The 22419-nt window shown below is 46.0% G+C and overlaps 1 protein-coding gene across 4 annotated transcripts in view; it reads left to right on the forward strand.

Moving 5' to 3' along the window:
- The window catches only part of ZFHX3 (zinc finger homeobox 3), a 930873-nt gene that overhangs the window by 744418 nt on the left and 164036 nt on the right, over nucleotides 1-22419 (forward strand). For all 4 annotated transcript variants that reach the window (XM_075118499.1, XM_075118500.1, XM_075118502.1 and 1 more), the window contains one exon: nucleotides 2472-2968. In XM_075118499.1, the coding sequence (XP_074974600.1) occupies nucleotides 2472-2968 (497 nt within the window). The remainder of the gene's footprint in view (nucleotides 1-2471; nucleotides 2969-22419) is intronic.

The following is a 22419-nucleotide window of genomic DNA, read 5'->3' on the forward strand; positions in this document are numbered from 1 at the left end:
TGAGGAAGGTGGCAATGGTTTTGTCTTTGCTGTGACTTTTTTTTTTAACCATTCCGGGTTGCCAGTAGAAAGAATTTCTACTCTTTTATAATGTAGCTTGTTGACATTGTCAACTTTATGGGGAGTCAACATGTTTAGGGTTTCCTGAGACATACCCCTGTTAAAGTCCCCAGCCCTGTCTACCTTAAGCTGTCGGGAAGTGTTCCTGAGAGGAAGTGGAGTAACCTACTGGTGTCTTACTCTTGAGTGACTCCAGCTGAATACAAGCATCTTGAGTGTGTCTAAGCTCGTTCGGGAAGCGATTTGTGACTTGTGTGCTTTATGGCATTAGGAATCATGGCTACAAATCTTGAGCTAGGAGTTGTGGGGCAGAGTCCCTGCCCTTGCCAATAAGCACTGGACACAATTCTAGCTGTTAGGATAAATCTTTTACTTTGGGTCTATTAGAGTGGCTTTGTTCTGCATGGATGCCTTTTAAGCTCTTCCCCCTCACTTCCTTAGTCATCTGTCCCTTTTTTATTTGCTGCATATAAACATATTCATTGTTTTGGCAGGTAGGAGGTGCTTTGCCATTGAATCCCAGACCTGCCTGTGGCTTGTAGGTTTGAGTAGAACATGAGCTATTCCGTGGACTCCATTTCCATTCAGCATTCCTCATTGTGGAGGTGGTTGGGATGGACTAGCTCAGAAGAGAGGGGCTAGGTTGCATGTCAGGAAAAATGGCCTGACTGGGGATGGCGGAGGTAGGCTGTGGAAAAGTCTCCCAAGGGAAGTAAAGAAAGCCTTGTTGTTTGGGGCACTAAAAATGAGTGGATTCTGCACTAGCAAGTGTCCTTGGGTGCACAATACTGCCCTGGCAGGAGAGGGAGTAGATGATCAGACAGTACAGTGGTGGGGATGAAAAAGGCACCTAGACAGAGGAAAGGCCCCTAATCCCTGTGAGCCCTGGCACATGGAAAGGAGTGCGTGTGCAAGCAAGCTGGACTTTTCCCTGTTTAGCCTTTTCTCCTATCTCTGTGTGTGCTCATGGGCGTGGGACACCTGTGCCTTGCAACCAGACGGAAGTGAAGGCTTCATTGCTCTTCCCTGACTAGAGACATAACCATCATCATGGCCTTGCATCTCTGCAGGGAAGAGAGGCAACACACACGCTGCACTGGAGGCTAACCTCAACCATCCAGAAGCACTTGTTTGTGCAGATTTCTGGATTCTGCACAGGTTGCACACCTGCTCAGCAAATTCAGACAGCTCCTGATCCTGGCTGTTCCTCAGCAAATGACTGAAAGCATAGAAAGGAAAACCATTAAGGAATAAAATCTCCCTTTTTTGATTAGCTATAGACTTGAAGGCTTAAATAACCCCTTAAACCGAGTTGGGATGCAGTCAGGCTTAATTGTTGAAGGGGGAAAAAAATCAAACCAAAACTAGCTGAAGTGTGGTGGGGGGAAAGATAAGCAGAGCTCCCCCATGGAGGCTGGTGGTTGGGCTATTTGCTTCGGCATGAGATCCTGGGTAATGGAGAGGAGTCTTCCCTCCTTCCACGTCCTCAAGCCTTTCTAACCATATAAATAAGAGGTTGCTGTATTAATTTACTATAAGTGAATGGAGGTCAGCTCTTGGTTTAGCTGGGTCAGTGATAATTTGAAGAGCGGGGATATGACAGAGCGAGAGAGAAAGCATGCTTCCTGCTGACTTTTTCCCTGACACACACACGCATACTTGTACTTCCCCAGTTATTAGCTGTTGTCCTTTCCTCGGCCATAAGATCTCCCCCTGGCCAGGACTTTCCTTGAGCATATCTACCATTCTGAATTTTTGTTTCAGACAAGTGCTGAGGCTTACTGCTGAGAGCATGGCACTTTTAGGGAGCTGCAGCTGTCTAGTTGGTGCTGCTGCAACATAACTTCCTAATCACACTGCTGTGCGTCATGGCCAAAGAGTCTCTTATTCAGCAGGGGTTGGGTTTGGATGTCCTATGCGTGACCTTTCTTGTCTCTTCCTTGTGTCCTTGCCTGCCTGGAGAGAAAGGTTTAATTCCTCAGAGGTAACCACATAGGTGGAAGAGCCAGCAAGTGGGAGAGTGTCATATAGTTTTTCACAGAGCAGCAAAGTGAAGACTTTACCCCTCCTAAAATCTGTTGGGATTCACATTTATTTTCTCTCTGGCTGGCGAGGACCTGTTGTGCTCCTGGCCCTGTGGTCAGCAGGTCCTGGGCTGGGCAACAAGGGACTGTTGTCCTCCGGGCCCAATGGCTGTAGAACCAGACAGCTGACTCTTTTGTGCCTGGCATACCAGCAGTGCACAGGCATGGGAAGGGGTGAGAAATTCTGCTGTGTTTTGCTTCTGACCCAGGACCTGGTGGGCATATTATGGGGGCATGCCAGGGGAGTGAATGTTCTGCTCTGCTTCTGTCATGGGAGGTACAGGATGCAGCTTTTCTGACTTGTATTTTTCTCTCTCCTTTCTGCAGTGGGTGGAGAGATCCCCCTGGACATGCGGCTGGGGGGCGGGCAGCTGGTGTCCGAGGAGTTAATGAACCTGGGTGAGAGCTTCACGCAAACGAACGACCCATCACTGAAGCTCTTCCAGTGTGCTGTGTGCAACAAGTTCACTACAGACAACCTGGACATGCTGGGGCTGCACATGAATGTGGAGCGCAGCCTCCCGGAGGATGAGTGGAAGGCCGTGATGGGGGACTCGTACCAGTGCAAGCTGTGCCGTTACAACACACAGCTCAAGGCAAACTTCCAGCTCCACTGCAAAACGGATAAGCACGTGCAGAAGTACCAGCTAGTAGCGCACATCAAGGAGGGTGGCAAAGCCAACGAGTGGAGGCTGAAGTGTGTGGCCATCGGGAACCCCGTGCATCTGAAGTGCAATGCCTGTGACTACTACACCAACAGTCTGGAGAAGCTGCGTCTGCACACAGTTAACTCCAGGCATGAGGCCAGCCTGAAGCTGTACAAGGTGAGGCTTGATTGCTCTTTTGTCTTCCTTGTGGGGGACCCAGCTGTCAGTTCTGAGCTACCGTGAGAGTGGGATTTTAAACCCATTCAGTCTAGCACCTCCCCAGGGCTTGGCCCCAGACTCACTGGGATCACACGCCTCCTCAGCTTGCACTTTGCTAGCAACTCTTTTGGGCTCCGAAAGCCTTAGGCCAAGCTTTTCAAAAGTGATAGTGGCTGTTGGGGCCCAACTTGAGGTGCCTTAGAGGGGCTGAGCACCTGTCCTGTGAAAATTAGATCCCTTTAAGATGTGTCACATTGCACATCCAAAATCATCAGTCCTGTCTGAAAATTGCATTCCAACAAGCTGTTTCTCACTGCTAATCTCGGAAGGGATTCTGCTAGCTAGGGTTTGCCTTATGTCAGGTTGCTCATCCTTGCCAAAAACTTTCTGAAAGCTACTCCCATCCAAGCAGGAACTCCGGGTAGTGTGCTCATGCTAGCATGGAGAATGCATGTGGGCAGTGTCAAAGAAGCGGGCAGTGCCCTGTTTCTTTTGTGCTGTGTGTGGGAGTGCCGGGGATGTGTTGTTGAACTGCTGCTTGAGCCTGCTGGAAAGGAGCGAGAACAAATTCTATTGCTGTATATATGTAGTTGACTGAAGGCATGGTCAAACTGACAGCTTCCCTCGGACGATATGTCACAGCCTTTCCTTACCACTCGCCTTCCACGTTACACGTTGCTCCATGACTCTATCTTGGTTTTTGTCTTTTTTTTCCTCTTGCCTCCAATTTTCTGTCCCTTCCTTCTGTAACCATCTTTTCCTCTCCTGCCTCATTTCTCTGCCTCCCCACCCCCCCGAACCCTGTAGGCTATAACCCAATGGGAGCTCCGGATATAGTAAATAGTCCTTTCACTCGCGCAGCAGAATTGCTCCAGACGTTTTTATTGATTTTCACTGGACTTAAAGCTTCACCTTTTTCTCTAATCATCCCATAATGGCTTTAGTATGAACAATCAGGTACAAATCGCCATAAATCTAAGCAGCCTCACTTCGCATACCTTCTACTCACTTACACATGCTCTGTCTCTCACTGTCTTCTCATTTTGCTCAATTTTGTATTCTGTCTGTCTTTTCTCCTTTCCTTCCCTCTCCCTGTAATCCTAAAGGGATCTACAATTTTGGATTAGACTAGGCGGTCTTGTTTTGTACCCCATTTCTCTCATTTCCTAACCCTGCCGTGCCTCTTTGCTGTCTGTGTAACTCTCCCATATCAGGTGAGTTCAAAACTTTGCATCTCTCCCTGGGTCAGTCCCCCACACTAAGGAGGAAATGTGTGGTTTTTAACATAGGGAGTTGTTCCAGGAAATTAATTACTCCAGCAATTTCAGGAGGAGAGGGGAAAGTGGTAGGAGGGCAGAACAGTTTAGCCTAGTCTAGAGCAGCTGGAGACTCAGCTAGTATTAAGAGGGAAATACTGTTAAACCTGAGGAAGCTCCTAGTGCTGGAGGCCCAGTGGATGTGACCGGGCTTCTCTGAACATCACTGTTATCGGTGTCAGTGGAACTAATGAGGCATGGCACAGCTTCGCTCTGAAGATGACGAAGTTCAAAGTATCCTATTTTAGTAAAGTCAAAGAAACTGGGATATGTACGAGAGGGAATTTGGGGTGAAAGTGGGAGCAGGAGAAATCTCACAGGGGCTAGGAGAGGACATCTGAATAGTGCAGTCTGTCTTCAGAATTAAAACTCATGTACCAAGCAAGCATCATGATTTCAACTTATAATAGTCTTTAGATTTGACTTTTTTGTTATCTGGGGACAAGACAGTGGTGACAGGCTGCAAAAATTCTTGGTTCAAACTCTCTGTCTCTGTTGTGCTCCCTGGTGAGAAAGCAGATTGAGGGCACTGGCTTTCTCCTTCCCTCCTTGTTTCCTGCCAAAACAGGAAAAGGATACATGGTGCAGGGACTGGTTTTCTAAAGCAATATATTGGAGGCTTGTGAAATGCCTTCCCCAGACAGGTGAAGGAATTCATTCATTCTCAGGGACACTAGGTAGTTTCAGCCCTGAGCACTTAGTCATGATTTTAAAATCTCGTTTGTCTTTGAGGTGAGAGTTCCAGTGAAACATCCAAGCAAGAGAGAGCAGGAACTACCTTGGTGTCAAAATACTGAACACGAGCACCAACCAGTTTAGCATGGGTATAAATGTCTGCTAGTGTAGTCACACATTCCATGAAATGCTTGTATGGAATTCATTGCATTGGTACCCCAACCACTTTCATTGTAAATCCATATAAGTCATGTTGCTCTTCTTACTTAGTTACCATTGTGCTATCCAATGAAAGGAGAGATTCCCAGAGAGTCTTAGCCCAGCACATCGATGGATTCGGTGTTCGTTGTCATGGAAGAACTTGGCTGTAGATAGAGTTGCTCACTGAGGTCCTCAGCTCAGAGTTTCCATTCTTTCTTGTGGTTTTAGTGCCATGGAGCTTTGATAGCTGACGGGTGAAGTGGGAGTGGGGGCAGTTCATGGACCAGTTTCTCTTCTCTTCTTCTCTCAGCCCTTGGTGTGGTCTGCAGTAAATTGAGATTGATTGGATGTTATTTTTCCTCTTGCTAATGTAATCCATTAGCCTGGCACATGCATAATCAGTTTAGAGCACAGTTAACTGGATGTAATCGAGTTCTTCCCTGTCTGCTGGAGAAAATCCTCTCCAGATGCTGCCTGGGTGAGAGAGTGCACGAAGCTTCTCGCGCACAATCCTCCTTATGCTGCCTCTTTGCCGTTTTCCTTTTAAATCATGTTATTGGCCACTTGGGTTGCCCAAGAGCCACTTCAGCAGCAAGTGGCAGAGCTGGAAAATGTGATCCTGAGACCTCGTTAGTCAGCAGCATAACGAGCCTGTGAGACCTCCCCTGCCATGTATCCGGTGCTTTCTGGTGAGGGTGGAGTGAGAGACTGCTTGGAATTTTAATACTGTTTCCAGTATTTCAGGATGTCTTAAGTCCAGTCCCCTCTTATGCAGCATTGGTTTATAAGGGGGAGGGTTCTTTGGGGGGGCGGTTTGTGTTGGAGTTTCTCACACTGATGAACACGGAGAGATCTGACACACAGCTTCCGTCTCTCCTCACTGCTTGTGCTCTCATGTCCTCGGTCAGTATTACCCAGAAAGTGCCATTAGTATCATAAATACTTGTTTCGACGCTAAGTGGAATGAGGTGGACATGCTGGTTCAGGAGATGAATAGGATATGAAATATTTCAATTCTAGTTGAGGCAGTGTGGTCTAGAGGAAAAGCATGGGGCTAGCAGCCAGGAGACTAGGGTTCCATTCTAGGGTCAGCCACTGACTTGCTCCGTTAGCTTGGGCAAATCCCTTCCTATCTCTGTAACATAGGAACGATAATACTCCTTTTTCTTCAGTGCTTTGAGATTTACAGATGAAAAGGGCAGAGTATTTCTGATCTTGAGACAGTATGCAGACAGAGAAACTTTTTAACCTGTAAATCACAAACTAAGTTCCAATTCAGACTAGGTTAGCAACAGTTATTCAGATTTGGCTTTCCTGTGAAATGTAGGGAGGAAGGTATCTCATCTGGCAACGGGAGATGCATTCCCTGATTCATGAGATAATGCCATTTTATCCAGGGCAAGTGGGGCATTTGGGGACAGCTAGAAAGGGTACTGGAGATCTTGGGGAGGCCTTGGTGAATAGATGAACTAGGTTTACAGAGAGAGGGGTGTTCTAAACTGCCATCTGACAGTATTTTGTGTCACAAGGACAGAGCCCAAAGCCTAGGCACCAGTTGTCCATCTCAGCTCCTACTTGGTTTTCCATTTGTTATGCTTCTTTGCAGGAGTCATGTGGAGGAAGGGCAGGGCAGGTTTGAGGTACTCTCCAAAGGTAATTATTTGGAGAAACCTCATTCGCTTTTTTTGGATTTTCTCCTTCGTAGAGTTTCTGTGGAGGTTTTTGGCCTCCCCCTTATGCTTGTTTGAGGAGTTTTTAATCTGATGAAAACCAAATTCCTTCAACTCTGTTAATTAGCATATCTGCTCTACGGTATCACTGGACAAGTAGCTGGGATAATAGTGGGAAGGGTATGGGATAGAAGGCTGTAAAACTCTACCATTTAAAAGGAACTCTCTGGTTTCCCCTCACTCCTTGCCTGCTTCTTCCCTCCTGAAACAAAGCAATGTTGTTTATGCATCACCTTGTTTCTCTGTGATCCCTACAGATGTTCAAGCTCTTGCCTAAGACAGCTAAGCTAATGTACTGTCCCTGAAGTGCAGCCCCTAGAAGGGAAGCATGGAGATGGTTTAATACCAGTGCACTGCACCATGTGACAGCCGCTGGCTTGTTACAGCTTGTTTTTCGGTCAATGTTTTTTCCATTGAAAAATCTGTTACCTCAAGCAGGTAGGTGGGGACCCATCCAACTCCTTACACTGAGATTCCAGCACGGGCCCCGCCACCGGCTCTGCGGATACCACGGCTCTGCTTGTTAGGTTGGTGCTGGCTCAGAGGGAAGATGCCTGCCAGCTGAATCACTGGCACCACACCTTGTTGCCCCCAGGTATTTTTTTGAGGTCTCTCAGTCAAGTACTGATGTCTAGACAAATACTTGGTGGTTTTAAGATCAGTGTTTTTATCCCAGGGTGCAGACCAGAGAAGTGGGAATTTGTCTACTTAGGGAAATGTCGTGCACGTTTCCTTAGCCCAGACTAAGCTTCTGAACCAAAATGGGTCTGGGACTGGACTAAGCTTCAAAATCTAGAACAAGCTTCTGAGCTACACTAAACTCAGAGCTGGACCAACCTGCTCATGAACTATCACAAGCTCCCATGTTAGAATGGGCTTCTTGCCAAGGGCATGGTCCTGCCTGCTCTGAGCTCCCAGTAGTCCAAGCCCAGAGGAAGAGTTGAGCTGATGGGCCCTGTGGCCCACCTGAGAAGTTTGGGTGTTATGCAATCGGGTCTTGCAGCACTCCCGCTACGCAGTGTCTATATCAGGGACCAAATCTCTTCCAACATGGGTACATCTATACAGGTTTCAGGGTATGGGATTGCATCTCCTACTAATGCTTCCAGATCTGGGCATAAAGTTACTTCAGGATGCTTTAGTGCAGTCTCATAATATTTTCCCTCTTTTCAAACCTTTTTCTTGGGATGAGGATGTTTTACCCATTAGCCTTATTTATTGGGCATAAACCCCATGCAAAGTCCAGTTTTGGATCAAAGTGATTGAATAGCTTTGAATGCAGACCGTTATTTATTAGATCTTATTCCCTCTTCTGCCCAGTTCTCAAAATAAGCTTCACAGTCCACTTTTGCTCTTGCCCCAGAAATACCTTGTAAATGTTTGTTTAATATCATCATGGCACTATATGACCTCAGACATCTTTTGCAGAATTTGAAATGTCTCATCTGCTAGGCAAGGGCATCGTTACAGTATTTTGGTTTTGGAATAGTGTCTGTAGCTTCTCGGATAACTCTGATTCTGGCTGTCCCAGATGTTTCTTTGTCATCTGGGAGAGCACTAAGTGCATCAGATCGAGTACTCTGTCACAGTCCATAACCAAAGCGCCACCAGATCCTGCCAGAACAACAGATGCAAAACCTGCAGACATATCTCCACTGCTACAATGATCAGCACTCCCCATGACGCACCTTTCAAGATCCATGGTCCTACACATGCCTAGCACAACGGGGGGGTACCTCATCCAGTGCATTAAATGCCCCAATAACTATGTGGGTGAAACCAGACAATCACTATGCTTTCAGATGAACTTACACAGGAAAATGATAAAAGACAAAAGCACCCTATCTCCGGTGGGTGAACGTTTCACAAAGTGACCTTTCTGTATCTGACCTGCCAGTCCTCATCCTCAGAGGGAACCTGCACAACACTTTCAGAAGATGAGCCTGGGAGCTTAAATTCAGAAATTTGCTGGACACTAAAAATCATGGTGTGAACAGAGACACTGGATTCATGGGTTATTACAACCATCTGCAACCCACTAAGCCGCCCCCCCCTTTTTTTTTAAATTCGATGACTACACGGGTGTTAATGGGCCCCTTCATCGTGATGGTCACTTAGAACGTGTGCTAACTACTTATGCTAAACTATCTGTTCAACCTTGTATGTAGCTGTGACGCTCTGAGAACCATTCCCAGATGTGAAGAAGAGCTCCGTGTGTCTAGGCAGCCTGTCTCTCCCACCAACAGAAGTTGGTCCAATAACAGATATTATTTCGCCCACCTTGTCTCTCAAATATCCTGGGACTGCCACGGCTGTAATTACTGCATAACAGTATACAATGGTCAGCCAGGAAGATAAGTGACTCCCATCTCCTGTCTTGTAGAACTTGTCTTAAGGCATGTCACCTCTGGGTGACCTGCCTTTAACTGCAAGGACTTCAGAGCACATGGGCATGCACACACATACTCCTCCTTACATATTATCCCCATGTAGGTTTCGCATAGATTGTGATGACCAGGGTTTCAGTGGAAACCTTACGTGATGCTCTTTGATGAACTAGAATGTAAATATCAGAGCCGGGGGGCCCTGCAATCCTTATGCATCTTTGCATCCTCTGCCAGGTGGCATCAAGAGGTCCTTGGATCACACATTCTCCTCCACCTGACTCAGAATGGTGTCTCTCTGTGGGTAACAAATACTGTAGCCTCTCCCCCAAGTCTAAATAAAACTCCACCAACGCATTTTCCCCCAAGTAAAACATCCCTGCATCTCTATGCATTCAAGGAAGAAGGGATAAACCAACCCTGCAATGAACATGCTGCAGTTGGATTCTACTTTGCTTTCTCCCCCTGGGACTCATTAAGGAATTTTAATACAGGTAACATATATTATCCATTTAACTGTTTCAGAAATCTAACCCTGGGGCCTTCACACTTCCTGTGCCAGCCTGCTCCACCACATTACCCTTGCAGTAAAGTAGATTTTTGCATTTAATGTTGTAATACAAAAATACCTTAACATAGGACCAGCAACCATGTTCTGTATGTTTGCCCCTTAGGAGGCATTGGGACTGAATGAATTTAGAGTGCAAAACCACTTGTAAAATACTTCATTTATTCAAAAATTCAAGTCAAACCCTTTTTTTTGGACACATCTTGTCCCTACTTTTACAATATTGTGATATGTCCTGACCCATATTCAGCCAACGTCTTCGGGAGGCAAATTTGGTTTGCATAGTGATGAAACTGAAAAAGCACTGAAGACCAAACAGACTCCCAAGGCAACCGGAGTGAGCAACCCAAAGTCAAAGGGTTGGGAATGTTGGGGAAGAGCAGCCTCCCAACCCTTCTGTCTACTTGTTAAAGTAAAATTCAAACTCCAAATTGTCAAAAAAAGATTTAGAATTCAGTCCAAAATGTCAAAATGCCTTCTGTCTTTGACCCTAATCATAGGAAAGGTGGAAGAAGTTCTCATTGTCTCAGTCACCAAGTGTGAGCAATCCTGTCGGCTTGGTTTCTCTGTCACTGAAGGGGGGAGGGGAGAAAGAGCAGGAGGGTTTAAGGGATTCTTTCCTAGCTGCCCCAGGCTTTGGTTGTTATCTCCACAATTAGGGATTGTAAATTGTGACCAGAGTACAACCCGAGCCCTGTACAGCACTGCACAATGCCCATGCTCATCCGAATTCACTCGTCATTATTTCTGAGAGTAAGCTGAGAACAGATCTGAGTGTTTTGTTGAAATTCTACAAAGTATTGCCTGCTCATCCTACCGTGCCACATCTGTCCCAAATCCTGGCTTGAGCAGAATGGGATAGTACTCTCAACACCAGCCGTCAGACTGCAGACCCGGGGTGGAAGCAAGGCAGTTCAGGGGGGGCAACTTCTTGACAGTTTGATAAACTGATGATTGTCTTGAGTCCGAATAAAACAGCGTGGAATTACACTCTGAAGATTCTGATTGCTGATTGGAGTCCATCACCCATGGTGGTTGTTTGGAACACCTGCTAATGACCGCTCTGGGTTCCGGAACCGCATGAGAAGAGCCCTTAGTTCTGTGTCTGATCAGTCAGAAAGGAATGAAGCAGATATAGATGTACTCACTTGCATATATTTACTCTCTCTGATTACAGCTGCAGATTTGGCATTGTGAGAAGTTCTAATTAGGAGAGTTAAAATGAAGTTTACTAGAGCTTGGTATCAGGAAGTCTGTGATCCCAAGGCTCTCTGGAGGCATACCCTGTATAAAGTGCTAAGACGACAATCAGGCCATTGCTTAAGTCTGGGTCTGAGAGATTCTCTGTAGTGGGTGGGTCTCGGAGACGGGAGTACCACATCCGTAAGAGATCAGAATAGGCAAATCCAGACACCCTGTGGCATGTTTGCGCTGCAAGCCATCTCCTAGGCAGCTTGTCCTTCCAGGAGAAGCTCATCCATTCATAGAATCCCTTATTGTCGTCTGCCTAATGAGTCTGTAGTCCCAAATGGGTAGCCTGAGGCCCTACTCTCACAACCCTCCCTTGCAGAATATGCTGGGACAGAGGCTTGAGAGATGCTGTTTGGAATGTTAAGCTGCTTTGCCTTTTTTCCTCTCTGGCTCTCATTTCCAGGTGAAATGGGTACCAGTGTCCTAGTCAGAATTTGCGGCTGCAGCCAGCGTGGCTACAGCAGCGGTCTCCAGCGCAGTGCCCACGGGTCCTATGGCGCCCGCCGGGGCATTTATGTGCGCCCGCCTACTGACAAGGGAGCGCTTCCGCCGGACAGCCTGCCGCCAAGGAGCGCGGCCGCCGGACAACCAGCTGCCAAAATGCCGCCCGGAAGCAGCAACGCCAAGAAGTGTCACCGCTGAAATGCCACCGCTTCTGTGCAGCATTTCGATGGCAGTACTGCTCGATGACGCTGCTTCTCGGTGGCATTTCGGCGGCTGGTCGTCCGGTGCCCGCCACGCTCTTCTGGGAACGTAAATATGCTACAGCAACAGAAAGGTTGGGGACCGCTGGGCTACAGGGTCTTCTGGTGCCTCCTCCCCTGCTTATGTTTATTCAATAATATCACAAGCCCTGAAGTCTCTCTCGCAGCTGAGCCCTGTGTGCTGTGCTTTTCCTAGCAGCAAATAATAATGTCGCCCCATGAAGTCGCAGTTGGACTTTTGTAACCAATGAAAATGGGTTTGTCCCCTGTACAATAGTTAAACTGTTCAACTCTTGTTCACGGTGACCATTGAACAGGTGTTTTCAGCAGTGGGTCAGTTTCCTAGTGTAGGGACAGGTTTCAGAGTAGCAGCCGTGTTAGTCTGTATCCGCAAAAAAAAAAGGAGGACTTGTGGCACCTTAGAGACTAACACATTTATTTGAGCATAAGCTTTCGTGAGCTACAGCTCACTTCACAAAAGCTTGTTCAATATCTTCATAAATGATCTGGAGGATGGTGTGGATTGCACTCTCAGCAAATTTGCACATGCCCATTGTGCAAAACTGGGGGGAGTGGTAGACACACTGGAGGGCAGGGATAGGATACAGAGGGACCTAGACAAATTGGAGGATTGGGCCAAAAGAAATCTGATGAGGTTCAATAAGGATAAGTGCAGGGTCCTGCACTTAGGACGGAAGAACCCAACGCACAGCTACAGACTAGGGACCGAATGGCTAGGCAGCAGTTCTGCGGAAAAAGACCTAGGGGTGACAGTGGACGAGAAGCTGGATAGGAGTCAGCAGTGTGCCCTTGTTGCCAAGAAGGCCAATGGCATTTTGGGATGTATAAGTAGGGGCATAGCGAGCAGATCGAGGGACGTGATCGTTCCCCTCTATTCTACATTGGTGAGGCCTCATCTGGAGTACTGTCCAGTTTTGGGCCCCACGCTACAAGAAGGATGTGGATAAATTGGAAAGAGTCCAGCGAAGGGCAACAAAAATGATTAGGGGTCTGGAACACATGACTTATGAGGAGAGGCTGAGGGAACTGGGATTGTTTAGTCTGCGGAAGAGAAGAATGAGGGGGGATTTGATAGTTGCTTTCAACTACCTGAGAGGTGGTTCCAGAGAGGATGGTTCTAGACTATTCTCAGTGGTGGAAGAGGACAGGACAAGGAGTAATGGTCTCAAGTTGCAGTGGGAGAGGTTTAGGTTGGATATTAAGAAAAACTTTTTCACTAGGAGGGTGGTGAAACACTGGAATGCGTTGCCTAGGGAGGTGGTGGAATCTCCTTCCTTAGAAGTTTTTAAGGTCAGGCTTGACAAAGCCCTGGCAGGGATGATTTAATTGGGGATGGGTCCTGCTTTTGAGCAGGGGATTGGACTAGATGACCTCCTGAGGTCCCTTCCAACGCTGATATTCTATGATTCTATGATTATGCTCAAATAAGTTTGTTAGTCTCTAAGGTGCCCCAAGTCCTCCTTTTCTTTCTAGTGTAGAGAGGGGTCTTGGTGTGCTCCCTACCCAGAGAGGGATCAGTGTGATGTGGGACTGGCTCTTGATTTGTCATAGTCTGTTAGAAATACCACTTTGCAAGTCAGGTTCATCCCATGATGTCTCCTAAGACAAGTGTGCTTTTTTTGGGCAGTGCTATGCAACTAATTACGGCTATAGTCTGAAAAGTGCCTATGAAAATGGTATTTGTGGTTCTCTCTGATCCTATGTAAAAAGTGCTTAGTTTACAACCAGAAAGGTGTGTTTTCTCACTGCCAGCCCTGCAAATTCAGCCTGACCTTCAAGAGTCATGTGGGTTCTTTCCCTCTTCCACATCATTACTTGCAATAAAAGTTCTGCAAATCTAATTATGCCAGGAGTTGCACTTGTGCAAACCAAGTGTCTTAAAATTGTGCTTTAGTTACACCAGTGCAGCCATCAGTGGTTGACACACGTGTGTCTGCTTGGAACTTAGTAAACAAGTCTGTTGCTGTTGCACAAGGAGGAATAGACTCCAGCTCATTCAGTCTGAGCACTCGTGGCTTTTTAGAGCTAACAGGAGTAAGAAGCATTAACTAGTTTTCTTAAGTTGGCTGGCCTGACTTGCATAGTACCTTGGATTGTTCCCCTCCTGACAGCCAAAAAAAATGCCTTGATTTGTTCCTGTCCTCTTCTCTTCTGCTGCTTTTAAAGCAAAGAAACAGGGAGGGGCTATCATGGAGATATCTGTTTCAGACCTCTGAATTGGTCAGCCAAGTGGAGTTGGGCTTAGGACCCGGCTTTCCCACTCTCCCACACGAGTCAGACTTCTGCTGCTTTGCAGCCAGCTGTGGTTTAATTGGTGTTGTGTGTAATGGTTTGGCTAGAAATGTAGGTGCTGTCTCATTTTATGACTTTTCTCTCTGAATCTGTTTTATCAGTTCTTGTCTCTCTGCTCCCCACTCTGTCACGTGGTCCTTTCCATGGGCTCCAAGTCTGCCAGCATAGGGCAGTAGGAAGAATGGAGAATTGATGCAGTGGAGGTCATGTTGCTCTGACGTTCTTTCAGGGACTGCAGGCCTAGCATGACCTCTTCTCCCATTAGCTCTCTTGCAGTGAGGTTCACAAGTAGGGAGTTCGCAAGGCCTGCTACTTTCATTTTACTCTGTTTGGATACTTTTTGAAAGGAGTTAATGTTCTCTGGCCTGCTACCATTTGCTTCTGCTGTCCAACGGCATGTATCTTTCACTCAGACACTTTCCATCTCCTGTGCATACTTTGGAAAACCGTGTCTCACTCACTCCTCCCCCGTTTCTTTCTCATGCTCTGAGAATGGTAGATTTAAAAAAAAAACACCTGGGGAAGTTTTAGGCAGCAGTAACAAAGCTTGTCTCCACAGAGGGGAGACTAATTACACAGCTAATTAATCCAACAGATGTCCTTTTTAAATGCCTGATTCTTTGTGAGTCTGTTGCACACACATGCTGGTTAAACAGACTTTGTGGGCCCTGTTCAAAATGCCTGTACAGGCTGTTGGAGACTGTCACTGTTATAGAATGTCCAGGGAGATTGAAGTGCTCTCCCACTGGCTTTTGTGTGTTACCATTCTTGATGTCCGATTTGTGTGTTTTACGTAGAGACTGTCTGGTTTGGCCAGTGTACATGGCAGAGGGGCATTGCTGGCACATGATGGCATATATCACATTAGTAGACATGCAGATGAATGAGCCTCTGATGGTGTGGCTGATGTGGTTGGGTCCTCTGATGGTGTCACTTGAGTAGATATGGGGACAGAGTAGGCAATGAGGTTTGCTACAGGGATTGGTTCCTAGGTTAGATTTGAAAGTAGCTATACTTGAACAAAAAAACTTCAGAAACAGACTTCAAAGAGAAACAGCAGAACTAAAATTCATTTGCAAATTTAACACCATTAATTTGGGCTTAAAGAGGGACTGGGAGTGGCTGGCTCATTACAGAAGCAGCTTTGCCTCTCCTGGAATTGACACCTCATCTGTTGTTGGGAGTGGACTACATCCACCCTGATCGAAAATTGGCCCTGTCAACACTGGTTCTCCACTTGTCAGGTAACTCCCTTCTCTTCAAAAAGAAAAGGAGGACTTGTGGCACCTTAGAGACTAATAAATTTATTTGAGCATAAGCTTTTGTGAGCTACAGCTCACTTCATCGGATGCAGACTAACACGGCTGCTACTCTGATCCCTTCTCTTCATGTGTCAGTATATTTATGTCTGCATCTGTAACTTTCACTCCATACATCTGAAGAAGTGAGGTTTTTACCCACGAAAGCCTATGCTCAAGTAAATCTGTTAGTCTTTAAGGTGCCACCGGCCTCCTTGTTGTTTTTGTGGATACAGACTAACACAGCTACCCCCTGATAAGTAATAGCAATGACGTTTTGGGTGCATTTCCTGCTCGTTTGCGATTTTATTCCCCTTTAAACCAGCAGAGATGGAAACCAATTCTTTGTCTTTTCCTCACTGAGAAGTTACATTCCAGTGACAATAGGTACATGTATGGCGTTGGTTTCAGTGTTGGATTGAAGTTATGGGCCTATTGCAGGAGTGGGTGGGTGAGGTTCTGTAACTTGCAGTGTGCAGTAGCTCAGACCAGCTGATTGTGATGGTCCCTTCTGGTATGAGGCAGCTGCATGTTGCTTTTAAAGCACAGATGCTAGGTGGGAAGAAAGCAAGAGAGATCCAACAGATTATGGATTGGTTATAATGTGTGTGGCAGTCTGAAGGAGGCAGACAGTTGGATAATAACTACATGGAATAAGGGGAAGAGTAGTCAAATGTAGTCAAAGGCAGAGGGAGGTTTTCCTGGTGCTTAGATCCTCGAGTAAATCACTGTTACTGCAGCTGATTCAGCATAATTGATGTGTTCTCATTTCCCACAGCTGATGAGGATTATATCAGCTTGGTTTAACGGTCTCATTTGCTACTCCCAGTGCACACTTGTTTTAATGTGTTTCAGTTAATGAGGTAGAAGAGAGGGTGAGGTGTTACTGTTTATACACGGATAGTCTGTGCAGAGAGGGCTCTGCTGGAGCCTACACGATCCCTCTCAAAGGGCCAGCTTCTTGAAGACGTTAGCCAGCACTTCAGAGAGAAGTTATTGGCTGGGCTTGTGCAGGTGCTGCCCTGGCCACTCCTGCTTGCTGGTGCATATTCCTCCTTTGCATATTAGCTTCCCTTCAGCATGGTTCCCAGTTGGAAGAGGCTGACTCTGTGACCAGCCGTCAGCATTTGGGAACTCGAGCAGGGAAGTCTGAAGCTTAGCAAGGCTCAAGTGCTACAGCAAAGATTCAGTGTTGCCTCCCAGGAGTAACAAGACTGCGGTATGCCCTGACTCCAGTTCTGAGAGCTGTGTCACCTCACACCTCTGTGTTGCTGCATTACAGCCCAAAGGTCCCAGTCAGGATCAGGGCCACATCGTGTCAGGCTCTGTGTGTACATGTAGAAATAAATGCCCCTGTCCCAAATTGCTTACCATTGCAAGTCTCGTCTTATTAGGAGAGAGGCTGTGTCCTTGTCGGGGCTAGCATGTAGTAACTAGCATGTAGTAAAATACTAGTGAAGACAAAGTTGGTAGTTTTCACACAAGGTAATGCTGGGCTCTCTGCTAGAGTTTAACTTGACCTGCTAATGGGTGAATAGTACAAATTGCCTTGTGTTCACTAGACTTTTACCTCGTGTTAGTTACCAGGTGTTAGTCCTGGTAAGAACATACCCTTTCTCCTAGTGTGGATATGCCTTAAGTTAACATTGCCTTCTCCGAGCACCGGAGAGGCTTAGTCCAGCACTGTGTAGAAGAGGGTCAAGACTAGGAGCTGGTCTGTTGCTGTTTGATATGGGCTCTGCCATTGACCATAAACTTGAGAAGCCTAGTCAAGAGACGGTTGTAGGGGGATGGGAAAGGTCAGCGATACAGTTTGAATGGATTTATGTAAAGGGGGTCTCTGCATTCATGAAAAAATGTACTCTGGTGGTGAAATGTGTATTTGCTGTATTGTGAACTGTAATATGGTGGGTGGAAAGAGCACATCATCTCCCCTACACCCAGTTTAAGTTGCAGTGAAAAGTGTCTATAAATAGTTAAACCTGTTATCTAACTTGTGGCATGGAGCCAGGCCCTGGCATCAGCTGGCTGACAACCCACCTCAAAAGGCCCTGTGCATTGGTGTGTTCCTGAAGGCAAAGCTGCTGTTGGTTTAAGCAGGAATTAAACAATTACTGTGTCTTAGTTCTCCCCACCTTCAGTGGATTGACTCTATAAATTGTCAGCCTGTTGACATTTTAATGCGAATTATGTCATATGGTATCCCCTTTGATTTCAACATGCCTCAGTTTGTAAATACATGAGCCTCTCAAAGGCTTGTGGTTAGCATACACATAGGAGGCCTCAGGGGTTTTGGTGAGGAGTGAGCATAATGCCTGTCTCTTTCAGCAATGAGTGCGCCTGGCATGGAAAGACTCACTCACTTACCACATAATCTCAAGAAACAGGCAAAGAGGGGCATTTTTCAAGCACCAGCCTCTGGCAGGGCTGCTGTAGAAATGCTCTCAGCCCTTCTCTTGCACAGAGGGGATGGTGCTCCAAAGGAGATTCCAGGGCTTCCATGGTGCTGCTCACATGGAATGCTGATTTAGTGCTGTTCTGTGTAATGGTTGCTCTTTTATCTCCACACACCCCCATACTGGGGATTGCACAGGCTCTGAACTGTTAAAAGGCAAATAAATCTGGTGTTGGGCTGTTCCCAGTAGCTCCTACACCCATGTAGGACAAATATCCAAAACAGATGTGTCCACATGCACTTGAAGTGAGGAAGCAATAAACAGCTGAAGCCATTTACCCATCTCCGGTTTTATGGAGCACTCCTCCCCTGTGCCCCACCCCAGTGTGTGTTCTACACACAGTACTGTTGGGCAGTGACTGTTAGCTGTAGCTGAACCCTTAATATTAAAAGGGGTAACTTACTTACACACACACACACACACACACACACACACACACACACACACGTCTCTCTCTTTTGTGTTTCAAAATCCCCTTTCCATGCTTGCCTGCAAAGTATTTGTCTGGAGGATCTGTTGCTTTGGGGAATGGGGCATAGAATATGTACATAACCTATACAGCAATACTGTCCCATGTGTAAATTCCCAGTCAAAAATTGTTACATTGGAATTAAAGTTGAGAGTACATATCAGAAATTTAAGGTAAAAAACTTTACATTGATGATGGAATCGCTCTGAAAATAAGCACTTTAAACCCAGGAAACTAAAGTTAAGGTTAAATTTAAGAGACTAAGTGAATGTATGGTGAAGACACCCAAACCACTTTGTATCACTATTATTTTTATTGTTCTTCTGCCAAGTGCCCCAGTCATGGACCAGATGATAAAAAGATGGTCCCTCCCCAAAGAGTTTATAATGTAGGTAAATCTTAAACCAGTCAGTCAGACAGGACTGTCACCGCCATCTCATCTGACTTGCTGGTTCTCACAGGCTGTATAGTCTCTCACGCTGTTTTCTGCTTCAAGCCCATCACTTCTGTTTTGAGCTATAGAATCATTTTTGAAAGGCATAGTCTTGATTTTAAAGACTTCAAATGATGGAGAATTCACCACGTATCTTTGTAAATTGTTGGAATGATTACCTCCGTTGTTAAAATAAAAAATACAAAAACCTTACACCTTATTTCTGGTCTGAAACCATTGGATATTGTATCTTTTTCTGATACATTTGAGACTTCTCTACTGTTAGAAAACTTCTCCCCGTATAGGTGTTTGTTGATTAGGAACAAGTCACCTCTTAATTTCTCTTGGATAAAGTAAATAAAGTGAGTTCTTCTTTGAGTGCTTGCTCATGTCAATTCCATTTTAAGTGTGCGCGCGCCCACCTGCACAGTTGTCGAAGACTCCTGCATTAGCGGCATCCGTAAGATTGGCTGTGGCGCTCTCTGGAGTGCTGCGCTCATGCGTTGGTAACTCTTCTTTTCTGATGGTCCTCATTAGAGAGGGCTAGCTTAATTTTGCCCTATTTTGTTGGCAAATGATAACTGTGTAGCTGTGACTGAAATATATTTGTATTTGTTAGGCCACATTACATGAGCCTGCCTTTTTTTTTAAAGACACGCTACATTTTTTTTCCTCATGGTGTCATACGGCAGAGCTAAGGTTGTCTAGTGGCTTCACCAAGGCATTTCCATATCTTACACATTTGAATTTCTTTTAAGTTTAAACTTAACGCTGAGTTTCCTGGGTTTTATAATGCTTGTTTTGGGGATAAGTACAGCATTCCTATAAGGTTGTTATGCTAAATTATTGATGTATACTTTCATAGAATCATAGAATCATAGAATATCAGGGTTGGAAGGGACCCCAGAAGGTCATCTAGTCCAACCCCCTGCTCAAAGCAGGACCAATTCCCAGTTAAATCATCCCAGCCAGGGCTTTGTCAAGCCTGACCTTAAAAACCTCTAAGGAAGGAGATTCTACCACCTCCCTAGGTAACGCATTCCAGTGTTTCACCACCCTCTTAGTGAAAAAGTTTTTCCTAATATCCAATCTAAACCTCCCCCACTGCAACTTGAGACCATTACTCCTCGTTCTGTCATCTGCTACCATTGAGAACAGTCTAGAGCCATCCTCTTTGGAACCCCCTTTCAGGTAGTTGAAAGCAGCTATCAAATCCCCCCTCATTCTTCTCTTCTGCAGGCTAAACGATCCCAGCTCCCTGAGCCTCTCCTCATAACTCATGTGTTCCAGTCCCCTAATCATTTTTGTTGCCCTTCGCTGGACTCTCTCCAATTTATCCACATCCTTCTTGTAGTGTGGGGCCCAAAACTGGACACAGTACTCCAGATGAGGCCTCACCAATGTCGAATAGAGGGGAACGATCACGTCCCTCGATCTGCTCGCTATGCCCCTACTTATACATCCCAAAATGCCATTGGCCTTCTTGGCAACAAGGGCACACTGCTGACTCCTATCCAGCTTCTCGTCCACTGTCACCCCTAGGTCCTTTTCCGCAGAACTGCTGCCTAGCCATTCGGTCCCTAGTCTGTAGCTGTGCATTGGGTTCTTCCGTCCTAAGTGCAGGACCCTGCACTTATCCTTATTGAACCTCATCAGATTTCTTTTGGCCCAATCCTCCAATTTGTCTAGGTCTTTCTGTATCCTATCCCTCCCCTCCAGCGTATCTACCACTCCTCCCAGTTTAGTATCATCCGCAAATTTGCTGAGAGTGCAATCCACACCATCCTCCAGATCATTTATGAAGATATTGAACAAAACCGGCCCCAGGACCGACCCTTGGGGCACTTTCAATCTTCACTCCATGTTGCCACAGCTTTTTCTGAGAATTTCCTTGTTTTTTAAAAATATTAAAATGTTCTTACATAAACAGGAAGCAAGAAATCGAAAGAGTGCTACGTGTGCCATTTGTAATGAGTTGAAGATCTCTAGTATCGGCAGAGCTGGGCAAAGAGCTGATTTTTTCAGTTTGCTGGCAGATTGAAAAACTCAGTTTGGGTCAAACCAAAAATTCTGAAACATTTCATCCACTTGAAAAAGTCGACACATTTTGTTTTGTGATTGAACAAAATGTTTCATTTCATTGTTGGACATTATAAATAGAAAAACAAAGGAAAGTGAGGATTGGCGTCCCAAACAGCAGGTCAAGGGCGAGGGGTTGATGGTGGTGCCACTTGCCTCCTTTTTAACTTTTAGCCCGCTTGTTAGGGGACTCACCTAATCACCAAGGTACTGTGGGGTGGGTCGTGCGCAATCTGTCCTGTGGAAACTGTTCTGCTTTTGTATAAATACTTGAACTGTCATGGGGCTAGGCGAGAGAGTGAGACTGATTCTACAGCCTGGTGTTTAGGACGCTCTTGCAATGGACCAGACCCAAGTTCAGATTCCTGTTCCACATCTAGCAAAGGGAGGGATTGAACCTGGGTCTCCCAAAATCCCAGTTGAGGGCCTTAGCTACTGGGCTAAAAGTTATAAAGGAGACCGCCACCTCCACTGTCACTCTCCCCCCTGTTTTGTGAATAACACTTAAGTCCCTATGTGAATTCAGCTGGAACTTTTTTTTTCTTTTTGCATGAAATTATTCAATGAATTCATGTCAAATTCACAACTCGTTTCAATATCAAGGGTATGGAACAGCTTCCATGCAAGGAGAGACTAAAAGGATTAGGGCTGTTCAGTTTAGAAAAGCGATAACTAAGGGAGGGTATGATAGAGCGCTATCAAATCCTGACTGGTATGGAAAAGGTGAGAGAGAAGTGGTGTTTACCCTTTCACACAATTCATTTCACCAGGTGATCTCTGGTTTTTGTAGCGGTAGCAGGGTTAGTACATACAAGAAGGGAAGTACTTTTTCACACAACTAACCTGTGGAACTCATTGCCCTGGGATGTTGTGATGGCCATAAGTGCAACTGGGCTAAAAACAAAAACCTGGATAAGTTCATAGAGGATAAATCCATCAATGGCTATTAGCCAAGATGGTCAGGGACACAACCCCATGTTTGGGGTGACCTAAACCTCTGACTATAAGAAGACATGAGTAGAAGACAGAAGTGGATCACTTGGTGATTGCCCTGTTCTGTACATTCCCCCTGAAGCTCCAGAACAGGACACTGTCGGTGACAGGATTTTGGGCAAGATGGGCCATGGTGTGTCCCAGAATGGCAGCTCTTATGTCAGTCAAAACTCTATTTTAGGTAACTAAACGATTTGTGCAAAAAACTTCTCCCAGCTCTAAGCATCAGCCCGAACTTTTCTTTATTCTGTTTTTAACTATTAGGGCCAGGCTATCTCGTATGCACTGGAGCAGCACAAGGCAGCTGGAACACAGGGGCTGGTTAAACTGGATTTACAGCTGCTTTGTATTGCCAGAGCACTACAAGGCAGCTGGCAGGTACGAGGCAGTTTTCCCTTCCTGTCCACGTTCTCCTACCTGTGGGCGCGCCCCCTCCCCTCCCCCATGTCCCCTTTGCTCGTGCACACCTTATTGCCTTCATGCACATGCACGCTTCCTGGTCTCCTTCTTCTCCTTCTTCCTTCCTTTCGTGTTGAATA

The sequence above is a fragment of the Caretta caretta genome, chromosome 12 (assembly GCF_965140235.1).
Source record: "Caretta caretta isolate rCarCar2 chromosome 12, rCarCar1.hap1, whole genome shotgun sequence".
In the NCBI taxonomy this organism is placed as follows: Eukaryota; Metazoa; Chordata; order Testudines; family Cheloniidae; genus Caretta; species Caretta caretta.